General features: G+C 32.5%; 1 protein-coding gene across 1 annotated transcript; it reads right to left on the bottom strand.

Annotated features, from left to right (window-relative positions):
- Window positions 1-5,985: 5,985 nt before the first annotated feature.
- LOC111999628 (protein SCO1 homolog 2, mitochondrial) lies at window positions 5,986-12,058 on the bottom strand. Its single transcript, XM_065762850.1, has 7 exons — window positions 11,808-12,058; window positions 10,878-11,013; window positions 10,652-10,727; window positions 6,862-7,062; window positions 6,685-6,774; window positions 6,436-6,568; window positions 5,986-6,349 (listed from the first exon to the last, which is right to left on the bottom strand). The coding sequence occupies exons 1-7, from the start codon at window positions 11,879-11,881 to the stop codon at window positions 6,241-6,243; spliced, it is 819 nt and encodes a 272-aa protein (XP_065618922.1). The 5' UTR covers window positions 11,882-12,058; the 3' UTR covers window positions 5,986-6,240.
- Between the last annotated feature and the right edge of the window lie 997 nt (window positions 12,059-13,055).

The following is a 13,055-nucleotide window of genomic DNA, read 5'->3' as shown; positions in this document are numbered from 1 at the left end:
ATTTCTCTATGTTTATATCTTTTCACAAAGGTATTTCCCCACAACAGGCATATCTAGTAAATCAAAATGCAATATAGAAATAAAAAGTCATATCCAAGCTAAATAACCTAGAACAAATTCTAGGATAAAGCAATAAAGATTCCAGAAGTCATGCATATATTGATGCATTTAGAAAAGGCAAAAGTAAACTAAGTTCTGACCAAAAAGCATACAAAAACTCAATAGATTAAACAATCAATGTATAAGTTCTATTGTTTTTGTTATTCCACACATAATTAAAAAGAACAGGTTGATCAAGAGAATTTCAATGTGAGTACAATAGCAATCATAGCTAGACCTTATTACTTGGAAGTTATTAGCTTTGCCAAGATGGATTGTTTATGGTAAACAATTGTAAGCTTCATTGGCAAAACTATTTTGGGGTATTCATTCATTCACAGCTAGGACAGAGAGACAGAAAGAAAGAGGAGGGCACGTTGGAGTAGCGACCCACGTTAGAGGCCAGCTATGATATTTCAATGAAAAAACCAAAAAACAGACCTATTGTACCCTTTTCCATGGGCAACAATATGCATGGTTTTGAATCGGCGATGTTTTTTTTTTTTCTGAAAAAATCAAAGGGTGTCAATTAAATTATAAGGCTGGATTGCCCAAACTAGCATGGCAAGTGACATAACCCTCAATTTTTCATCCAGTTGGGAACAGCTTATTTAACTAAAACTAAAACTTTTCGCTAAAAGTATTGTAGATAAAAAGTTAGCTGAAATAGTACAATGAGACCTATGAATAATACCAAAAAGTGAAATGAAACTCATGAATAGTAATAAAAATAAGCTAAATACTAAAATCTAAAATAAACTATCCAATATAAGTTATCCCAAACGCAACCGAAATCACCATTTTTAAGATTGATACTTAGACCGTCCGCTGCTTGCATTAGATGGCACGCCTCACACAATTATGCTATGTGCTTACCTCTTAGTAAAAAGTTGGACATATGTCCATAGCTTCATTAATTGGGTGGATTATAATAGGAATGATAATTTTGATTACTAGGAATGAAATGTAGTGTTGTTATGATTTTAGTGTTCCACATGGGTTAAGTATAAGCTTAACCGTGTCTTTATAAGCTCTTTGGCACCCTTCCCTTACAAGTTGATTTTCAAAGGTGAGTTTTACCTATGGGTTTATAACATTTAGTATCAGAAGCAACCACCACCCAAATAATCAGGTGTAGCTCATTAAGTATGAGATCAAATGAGCTAAGGCTTCCTCCCTTTGCAAGCCGATTTTCAATGGTGAGTTCTAACCATGGGTTTATAACAAGTGTAATGGAATAACTAAATTATTCATAAGTTTAGTTATGAGTTGTAACATTAAAATAAAGATTAAGATTTATTTTAGGAAATATTGTACTCATACAATTATATTTTCTTAAAAATAATATATTTTTAAAAAATTTTGAAATAAAGATCTTTTATTTTTTGTTATTTTTATGTGTATATTTAAAGTTTGTTTATTTGGAAATATATTAATTTTAGAAATTATTAAAAGAATAGCTATTATAACTCTTTTAGAGAAGAATAGTTATTCTTCATTTAAAAAATAGATATTCATAAGAAATTACTATTCCTTATAATAAAAAACATAAACCAATTTCAAAAATAGCTAAACCATGAAGATAGCTATACATTACAGTGCCAATTACAGTCTACCAAACATGCCTTAATATTATAATATATATATATATACACATATTTTTTTTTTTGTGGGTAAATACTTCTTAATTTTTTAGTTTTATAATCCTACCTATTCAAAAAAAGGGAGGTGTTGAGGCACAAGTAGGGGTGTCAAAATCATCTCAAACCACCCAAAACTTATTTGGGTCAAATGAATTAGACCGAATTATCATAAGTTTAATTGGGCATTGACTAGGTTACCCATTACATACCCAACAAATCACCAATTTAATACCCAACTCATTTTAAGGAAAAGGTAGAAGACTAAATCTCTCTCTTGGAGTCTTCATTTGAAATTAGGGGTTAGGGTTTCTCTCTTTTCCTCTCTCTCTCTCTTCCATTTGGATTAGGGTTTCTCTTCAATTCTCTCTCATGGTGGTTCACACCAGGTTTAGAGAGTGAGGCCAAGAAAGAAAGTAAGAGAGAGCTTTGGGTTTGGAGACCACCGCTAGTGGCAAGCGCATTGATGGAGTTTAAAGAGTAAGCTTTAGTCATGGAAGCAAAGAGAGAGAGAGAGAGAGAGAGAGAGAGAGAGAGAGAGAGAGAGAGGAGAGAGAGAGGAGAGAGAGAGAGAGAGAGAGAGAGAGAGAGAGAGAGAGAGAGAGAGAGAGAGAGAGAGAGAGAGAGAGAGCCTTAATTTTTTAAATTAGTGTCATGTGGTAGCTTATGCAGAAGTCCATGTGGCATAAAAATAATATTTTAATTTGGTCGTTAGTCACGTCAGCATTTTTCATCCATCATGGACCATTTTGGCACAAAATCAAAAAGTTATGAACTAAATTGATACATTTAAAAGATTAGAAACCAATTTGACACACAACATAAAGGTTATGGACCAAATAAGTAATTCATTTTTTTTAGACCAAACCAATTAAGTCTATTAATAGTTTTTTTTTTTAGACTAAATCAATTAAGCTAGATTGCAAAAGTTTTTTTTCCTAAAGAGGAGATTGCAAAAGTAAATTATGACTGGATGCCAAAATCCAAAACTAATAAAAACTGAATTTAGTATTATAAATAGAGTAATGTAACGGATATAACAAAAAATCACAAACAATTTCACAACATTCCTAAATTAGCATCTCATATTACTTATAAAAGAAAATTAAAAAAACAATTGAAAATTGTGGTGGGCCCCATGTGAGTTGACATGCTAATTTGAGAATGTTGTAAAATTGTTGTGGCTTTTTATTGTATTCATTCATAGCATTGCTCAAATAAATATGCGAAACTTGGATTAAAAAAAACAAAATAGTAAGAAAACAGAATTTCAAATCTAATTTTTAATGTACTAGTTTACATTAAAAACTATGACAATGATGATTAAAATCTTACGAATTTAAATTGTAAGTTCAAATGAAGACGTTATTAAATTTAATTTACATAAAAAAAAAATTTTAAAAAAAAGGATTAAAATCTCAAATGTAGTTAAAGTTAAAAATAATATAACGAATGAGAGAAGAGGGGTCTACAAGCATCTATAGCACTTTGCTTTGGTTTTCTTTTTTGGTTTTTGCCTTTTAATGATTGAACAATCTGATAGTTAATGTAAACATCATAATATACTAAAATCAAAGCATAATCAGAATTCAAAATGAAATCCAAATTAGACTTTAATTATAGTTTAATTTTGTGCAAGCCATTCATTTTAATTTTCATAATTTTAATGTCAAGTTACCCATTCATAATACTCAACTAGTCACAGGCTTACGCAATGCGTGACACAATTACAATTTTTTGTGTCGATATATATATATATATATATTAATTTTTGTTCAGTAAAAGTAATTTGGTGCTTCTTTCAACCACACAACAGAGTTATCAACATAAAGAGCATGCTTTGTACAACTTGTATTGTCATGTTAACTATTTTGAGTGCTTGTATGAAAATATATATAATCATTCTTGTTAAAGAATGAAGAGGACAATAAATTTATTTATAAAGGAATTTCTGTCATGGTATGTTAAATAACTTATACATTGCAAGATGAGCTTCACATGTCAATATAAAAAAGTTTTTATGTGCTCAAGCGAATCATTTAAAAGCTTAAGAGAAACACAGTTATAGCAATCTCCTAATTTCAATCTAACATAGAATTTGTCTTGAAATTCAAATTATATCATATAAAACTCTAAAATTGTGTAATTCACTCAAAAATTAATATACTAATATCAGCTAAAGGGGAAAAAGAACATAAAAAAAATAATACAACAAATCATTAAATTAAACAAGTGAAAATAATAAAATTACTTTTTGTCATCTATATTTTTTAAATAAATTTTGATATAGAATAGGTACTCTAGTCTTAACCCGAACCTGTCTCTTCCAATTCTTAAGTAAGTGCATTGAAATGGATTGAAGTAGACCAAATGGACTAAAGTAGACCAAATATACCAAAATTGACCGAAGTGAACCAAAGTAAAATGAAATGGACTAAATTGGACTGAAATAGACTGAAGTGTACCAAATTGGACCGAAATAAACTGAATTGGACCAAAGTGTACCGATTTGGAGTGAAGGAGGCCGAAATGAAAGAAATGGATTGAATAGATTGAGCTGGATTGAAACAAACCGAAGTAGACCGAATGGACTAAAGTGGACGGAATAGGATTGAAGTGTACCAAATGGACATAATAGACTGAGTTGGACCGAAATGGACCAAAGTGAACTGAATCATTGGCCACATTAGCATTTTTTATTATTATTTTTTCTTCTAATTTTTTTCGATAATATTAAATATATTAACCAATTGATGCTACACATTCATCTTGTTTCGTTTTTTTCCCTAATAATATCTTGGCTGATTTAATTTTATCAAAAAATTAGAGGAACAAATCAAGGAAAAAAAAAATGGTGACGTAGCCGATGATGTGGCTCAGCAGGAGCGTGACAATATTAAATATATTAACTAATTGACTTTACACATTTATCTTGGACAGTTTTTTTCCCTAATAAAAGTTTAATATATTTAATATTATTAAAAAAAATTAGAGGAATAAATCAATAAAAATGGTAGCATTGTTAATGATATGGCTTAATAGGAGCATAACTTAACAGGAGCATGACAACATTTAATGTTACGCTTCAACTTTTAGATATTATTATGTAAATGCCAATACTAATGTGATCACCTCATCATTATTATCGTTAAATATTTTTGTGGAAAAACACGAGTTACAACCTAGTTTGCATTGATTTTTCACATTAAGTGCCTTAAATAATTGTATCGCAATTTTAGATGGAATGCCTTTGTTAACAAATTGGACATTTCACACTACCAGCTACCTACAGTTAGGGATTCGCATTTGGGAAAAGCAAGAGGCCCATCCCATTTTATGGTTCAAGACTTCAAGATATTCATCCGTAGAAATTACTAGTTTTATAGTTATAAATCATATGGATCAATCCCATTCGGGTCTCCTAAGTTTCGGGTTTGATTTCTCATGAGCATCATTTATGGTAGCTAAGGGTTTGGGTAAGCGTTGTCATTGGCCAAACACACGTTATAAGAAAGACACTTAGAAAGGCAAAAACTCAGCTTGTTCCCTGAAAGAAAGAGAAAGACAATTAGATTTTAGAGCCGATTTTGTTTTACCTCCATGGTAAAATTACATTGATCTCACAACTTGAGTTGAACCTTGGACTTGACCTTGTACTTGATTTTTGCTAAGACTAACCTAACAATTTTTTTAACGTCGCACTCAAAATGAGAATTTTAGTGTCTACAAAAGTATATTCTTCCAACCTTTTGTTTTTTTGTTTTTGTTTTTTTGTTTTTGAAATCATTTGGAATAAAATAAGCCTTTTTTTCCCCTAAAGGAGGAAATATTTTTGAACAATTGACAAAGGATCATATTCTTGTTCATATTCTAATTCATTGCAAAAAAGTTGTCCATTTGATTTTACGGAGTAATAAGTAAAGTATTTTATTATTGCATATATTAAAATGATTGGTTGATCATTTGATCCTAAAATTGGGTTTAATTTGCTCAAATTCTTATTGGCCTTAAAATTTTCTCTATTAACTTGTTTTAGATGATAATCCCACCATTCTATTAACATTCCCGTTGAGCCTGCTACTATCATATCAACAATTTGTTGACTTCTTTCATTTTTTATGTAGTTGAGAATTGAGATACTATTAACATTTCTTGCATTAAATTCAATATTTCAGCATCCACCAAGGCAAAACTGACTAAGCCATGCTTAAAGATCAGGATACACGCTTCTTATGCAAAAAAAGAATATCATTCAAAAATTAGATTGCCATTCATCTTTTTATGTTCTTGTTCAAATGATGTTGAAACCGATTACTCACTAACTAAAAATCTAGCAGCTGGTTAGTCAGGTGTGACATTTGAACTCAGTAAAATGTGTAAAGAAATTTCATCAAGAAAAAGAATAACCCCAAAAATAAAGGTCGTGTTAAAATGATGTCAAAAATATAGTATTTCTCTTACTGCATATGAGAATTGACATTCTCTCAAAAATTTGGAGCTATTAAGTAGGGGTACTTCTCATCACCTTTAATATTGCCTCTGACAATTCCTCTGCATTGTACTCAACCCCAAAGCATCTTGCAACCTCCATTCTTGGGTTCATCAGATACCTGCTAGTTTTAAGATGGGTTACATACACTTTGAATTCAACCAGGAAAGTAAAAGAAGGAAAAGCAAAGACCAGTGAAGGGTTTACGTGTTGTGGGAAGAGTCAACAAGATAGTCATCTCCCTCCTCTTCTACTTTTTTGAAATATATGCGGTACTCCTGTGCCATCTGCCTGATAGCCGATACAGGCCCCGTTAATCCTATTATTCTTGAGTCAAATTCTGCAATCCGTAAAAGGTTTGGGAACATAATGCAAGAAAAAGAGAGGATCAGATAAGTTATTCGTATCTCAAAGTTGGCATATTGATACACACTTTGGTTTTGGGGGAACTCTCACCGTTAAGGTAAGCACGAAGTTGTGAAGGGTTGTCACGTTGAGGATCAATAGTAACAAACACTGGTAGAATCTCGGAATTATATTTTGACTCTAATTTCCAAGCAAATATACAAAGTCAGTGATCATAACAGAAAATCAGTATCATTCATTATAGTTGATAAAGTATAAAGTATAAACCTAGTAACTTTACAGCCTTGGCCATAATTTGTACTTGCTCTGGCCCAACATCTGGAGATGAAGTATAGCCAAAATAGAGGAGAACCCACTTTCCATGAAAATTCTGCTCGGTAACAATTCGATTCTCAGTATCAACTAAAGTGAATGGACCACCAACTGTAGGCCCCTTTACAGTATTTCCACTGGATTTGTTACCCTGGCCTGAGTCAATAAAGAGAGAAATGAGAACAAACATGTTATTCAGTCATATACCTAATGAAAATCTTTCTTCTGCAACTCAAATATAGAAGCATATATTTGTATTAATATAGTTTTAAGATAGATTATCAACAGTCCTTTCACATTTCTCATGCTTACCTTTTCATAGCTCAAACTAAGTAGAGAACAGGAGTCAAATTAGGCAAACAGTTTATTAATTATAGCCAATACTTAAATTATCCCATATAACATTCAAGTTTTTGTTGTGGATGGAGAAATGACATTAGATAGTTGATTTGCATATAATTATAGCATAACTTAACTACATCTTCTCAGCTTTTAGTAGCTTTTGCTTACATGCTGTTGATAAATGGGGATAATACAAACCTTAACAATACTATAAACCCTGCTGGAACTTTTTCGACATCTTATACAACCATGCTCTATAGCCAACATCAGTAGTGGCCAACAGCGTGGCAAGCATTTCTGGGCCTTACTCCAGATTCCAGTTGATTCCTACCCAGTGACAGCATATAATGCTTTAAGTAGACCAATTAGAATAAATGAAAATTGGGTCCAAATTGCCATATCCACAAGTTACCTCTTCAGTAACTTGAACTAATTTCAAGTTAGACTAAGAACCCCCACCACAAATCATATCTTTTTAAGTATCACGATTATGATGCAAAAAAAGTAGAAACAGATACTGAATAACTCAACCAGGATAATTTAAGGTGTTGTTGAGCTATCTAGTTTAATATAATATCTTCCTAGATAGCTGCCTGGAGCTACCAGATTAAAATTTCAGAGCTTACTAAGAGGTGGCATAGGTGTTTAGAAAAAACCAAAGAACATTATCTTAGATATAATTTTGATTGATACATCAATACTTGGGGGTGCGGGGAATTTGAACACTGGTTGTCTTAAATAAAAACATCAAGAGGTGCCAAGCAGTTGAGCTACAAGGCTCTTGGCTTTATCTTAGATATATAATAAATTTAAACAATAGCAAGAGCTAGGTTTAATGTGAATCAAACAAAGCTCCTTACTCATATCCCACTTTGAATGTGCTAAGACTTAGAAAATATCTCTAAATCTATTAAAAAGGAAAAAGATTCAGGAATTACTTATGCCAAGGAGGATAAGGGAAACCCATATATTCATGATTCAATCATGGGTGAAGTTAACTGCACCCCCTATGTTTAAGCCACTCCTATCAATTGCAATATTTTAATAATGTAATATGAATTATTGCAATGCTGCTCCAACGTGCAAGTCGGTTAATCAAATTAAATGGTAGGGTAATGTGCTGATAATGTGACTTGAGCAGAAGGGCACAAAGGTTGGGACAAGCTAAAATAAAGGATCCTCCATGGCCATCATCCATAACCACCATTCTCGGTAACTAATTTCTACATAAAAATGGCTGGGAAGAAAATCCCAAGATTTGTGAAGGGATTGGCTCAGCAATGTTTTACAAGCACCAATTCCAAACTTTAGAGGGCATATAGTTCTAACAAATTTTTGATGCAGCCATTACTGCACCCACCAGAAAACCATTCAAAGGTTTAGAAAATGGAATAAAGAATGTAAGTTCAAGGTTTACCATTCGTTAACTTCATAAGTTCAAGGTAGTCCCCTGTACAATGCCAAAGTCAGGGCCATTAGTATCCAATCTACAATTACCTTCTTCCTTTACATGGCCTTGCTTACTACTCACCAAAAATCAGATATACTCTCCACTCTTTCCTTCCCACAAATGAATTTTTCTAAATTGAAAAGAAAAAATCATCATTAAATTTATAGCTTATAAATGCAAAGGGATACCATTTACATGTTAAGTGTGTCATCCTCTGGGGCTTCTACTGGCTATTAATTCAGCCATTCAAGATCCCTAGAAAAAGGACTTTCTGTACACACTACACACGTTCATACAAAATATTTTCCTTCATTCTTTTCCTTTTATGGAGTTCCTTTGAAAACCTAGTATATAGACGCTGTCATCTCACTTATTTGGCCCCACTTATTCAACCTTAAAGCTACTTCTTACACTTGAAGCCTAAGAGGTAGCAAGCAAATGAAAAACTTTCTTTATCACAACAACAAAAGAAAAGTGGTGCAGGGGTGTATCCATAACCTTCCACTAGTGACAGCTATTGATATCAACAAGGCTACATCGTGATAAAGCCTAACCAATTCCTTTAAAGGCCAAAATGCTGTTGAAATACATATAATCATGAAATCACTTGAGCTTTAAGATCATCATGGCCCTCAAAATTGTCAGGGAAAGTGGTTTTTGGTGCTGTATCAGAAGCCAAACCTACGCAGGAGTTGCAGAAGGAAAAACAATCTACTCTGCTCTTCACAAATAGCACACTCACTTACCCATCAGTACCAGACCATCATGAAGACTGCAATTTGATCATTGGGTTGTAAGCATACACCTACACCATCATACTAAAATGGATGCTATATTTCTTCCACTCAAACATTTTAACTCATGGGAACTAATAAGTGAAAGCAATGATCACATCCCCGATAAGTACAAATCATTACTGACAAGTTCAAATTTGGAATAAAAGATGCAATCCAGCTCTTTAAGGTGACTTTCCATTAGTGATGCAAATGATGTGACTGTACCTTCTTCTGTCTGCATATCCTTTAGCATATTTCTATGATATTATTGTTAATATAGCATCAATTAAATTTTTTGACATTCTTCAAGAAAAGTGTGCCATAACTTTAATAGAAAGCCTTGGCATAAAAAATTAACAGTCTATCATCATTGTTTTCTCGATTCAATCACCAGTTAAACTGTTTTAATAGGGGCTTAAAATCATGATTGGAATGTGAAAAAATCTCTAACACTTCCTCATGTCTGTGTATGTGCATTTAGAAACTTGAAATCTTCAGTTGTTGGAAGGACCTGCCTATAGAAAAATTAACAGAAACCGACTAATTCCCACTTCATGAGTATCTCAACAATGCAGAAATTGTCTCATTAATTTTTTTTTCCCCTTATATGACATAGACAACAACAAAACAAATGATGCAATCTCAAAGAATGGAAATCAAAGAAGAACAACAACAAGACAAAACTGAATTAATAATGTTGCACCCAAGAGGTGCAAGTTCTCAATTATTTCCATCCCCACTTCATGATTATCTCAAAAAGGAATAAATTCTCTTCTTTCTTTTTTTTTTTATTGGATAACATAGGGAGCCTTACTAAATAAGAGCCCTTTGGAATCACCTTTAGCTAGTAAAACCTACGGATAACAGACCCCACTCGCCAGAATTGGTTACTGGGTAATCCAAGAACATTCATTCCTGACGGACTAAGCAGTTTATGCTCATGCCCAGGAGCAAGGAATAAATTGTCTGATTAATCTTTTCTTATTTGACATAGACAGCAAAGAAACAGATGATCCAATCTTACAGAATGGAAATCAAAGAAGAACAACAAGATGAAACCAAAATAACAATGCTGCACCCAAAGAGGTAAAAGTTTGCAACCCTTCCCTTCTGTAGGTTCGCCCCTGCTCTAACTCCAACCCATTAAAAAGAAATAATGGAGTATAAAAAGATGTACCTTTTGGAATTGCTCTTCTCTCATCATTATAATGAACAAGAGTTGCTAGTCCCGCAAATCCAAGTAAAGCAGCTGGCTAAGGAAAATAAATAAATAAATATAAATGAATCATTAACTTCCAATGCGGGTTCCTAATCTTGTTCGTTATTCATATATTTCAAGGACACATTGAAAACAAGAAGTGGCACATATTAACATGAGAGAAAACAAGGGTAAGGCAGCATACAACTGCATAAACAGCCCAAGAGCGAGAAGCCTGTGTTTCTACAGGCGTCACAGAATGAGCACGTGTCTTTCCATTACTGAACCCCCCTGATGATTTGGTATAGTTACAAGATTGAATTCTCTTAGATGGACCACACCTACAACATCCATATATGATTCAGCACAAAACAAGGGTGCAAGCATGTAAAATATTTTTCAATAGGGTATTTTGGTTTTGAGATATTGCTTATGCTTGCCAAATGCCATTACGGAAGAACAACATGAGATTGCACATAAACAAAACAACCCCCCAAAATGCCTATTCTAAAACCAAAGTTTCAACCTTTCAGAAATCTTGACAAACTTCAACATACAAATACATTAATTCAAGTCCCTAAACCAAGCCAAATTTCACAATCTTTAAAGTTGACTAATCCAAATAGTACCTGAACTCTCCCACTCAATAATCATTGAATGCAACAAAAATTTGTACATATCATCTAAAAACAACACACCCCCCCAAACAAAAGATATTGCTTATGATTGCCAAATGCCATTAGGGAAGAACAACAAGATATTGCACATAAACAAGACAAAACAAAACAACCCCCAAAATGCCTATTCTAAACCAAAGTTTCAGTCTTTCAGAAATCTTGACAAACCTCAACATACAAATACATTGATTCAAGTACCAAAACCAAGGCAAATGTCACAATCTTTAAAGTTGACTACACCAAATATAGTACCTGAACTCTTCCACTCAATAATCATTGAATGCAACACAAATTTGTACATATCATCTAAAAACAATACACCCCCCCAAAAAAAGGGACTCTATGTTATTGAATATGAACACAGAATTCCCATTAAATCATGCTAAGAGTTACATAAAAATAGAGCTACACATCAATTTAGAAAGAAAGGATTATAGGGGCTTTGCGAAGTGACTGACCTCTTGAGTAGATTGAGAGCCTGCTGTGTAGAGCTGCGTTTGGAGGAAAAGAAAAGAAACCGAGAAATGGGCATGGCTACCTTACTGAGCTTTCTGGTAATTCGAACTAGACCTCTCTTTCAAGCAAAGACCCATTTTCCGAAAACAAATACTAAAAGCACACGCGCTTCGTTCGTTTCTTTCCTTCGGCTGCTACTGATTTTCTTGCTGCCCAAGCTCAAATTTATTGGGTTTTTTTTTTTTTTTTTTTTTTTCGGCTGCTACTGATTTTCTTGCTGCCCAAGCTCAAATTTATTGGGTTTTTTTTTTTTTTTTTTTTGGTTGATGTTGTACTGTAGAATTCGCCTTCTTGCTAACACCAAAGTGGGTTCAGATTTGTTCAGGCCCTTGTGTAGTTGTGCCCCATGAAAGCCCGTGTTGAATACTAATTTTGTAAATTTTAGAAGTAATTTAATAAAGAATCAATCATAATATATTTTGTTGTTAACGTGAGTATTAAATCAATATATTAAAAAAAATTATTTTGTGACTTTTTTTTTTTTTACTTATATAAATTCAATTGATTTTTTCAATGTAGACAAAATTGGACTCCTAATGCTCATATATTTGCGTGTGTGTAATTTTTTTTGTGTGAATCAAATACTCATAAAATTGGATTAGAAGAGGTTTATTGCAAAAGTGAATATCAGTTGGGTTTAAGGTGACTAGAATATTAATTGAGATAGAATTTTAAATTTCTTAAAAATTATGTAATATAGTTTTTCGTAAAGTAAATTATTAGTAATGAAATTTAATTTAAAGTTAATTATCTTAATAGTTAATAAGTGTAAACACTTTTCATAAAGAGAATATAGTCACTTAGATATGATTTTTGTTTCTCTATTGATATGACTTTTGATTTTAGTTCTAATATCACATTAGCTATTGAGCATGTGAATTTGTTTCCAACTACTAAAGCTTAGAATGACTTGTTTTTAATGTTGTCTTCCAGATCTTGCACATTTGTTTACTGCCTCCTAAAGATTGCAATCTTTGTAGTTCTGTACCTTTATAATCATAATGCACCTGAGCATGTGAATCAGTTTCCAACTATTAAAGATTGCAAAGCCGGTAATTCTTTTCTCGCTATTGTTTTTGTGAGTAGGTATTAACTTGATTTAGGTGGTCATTTACTGCACTATTATTGATCTTCGTTATTCTGTTTTTTACAAATTATTTTAATTAAAAAAACTAAAAAATACTTATTTT

The sequence above is a fragment of the Quercus suber genome, unplaced genomic scaffold, assembly GCF_002906115.3.
Source record: "Quercus suber isolate HL8 unplaced genomic scaffold, Cork oak 2.0 scaffold_476, whole genome shotgun sequence".
Taxonomy (NCBI): Eukaryota; Viridiplantae; Streptophyta; class Magnoliopsida; order Fagales; family Fagaceae; genus Quercus; species Quercus suber.
The sequence above is the reverse complement of the archived record's forward strand: the minus strand, read 5'-3'. Positions and strand labels throughout refer to the sequence as shown.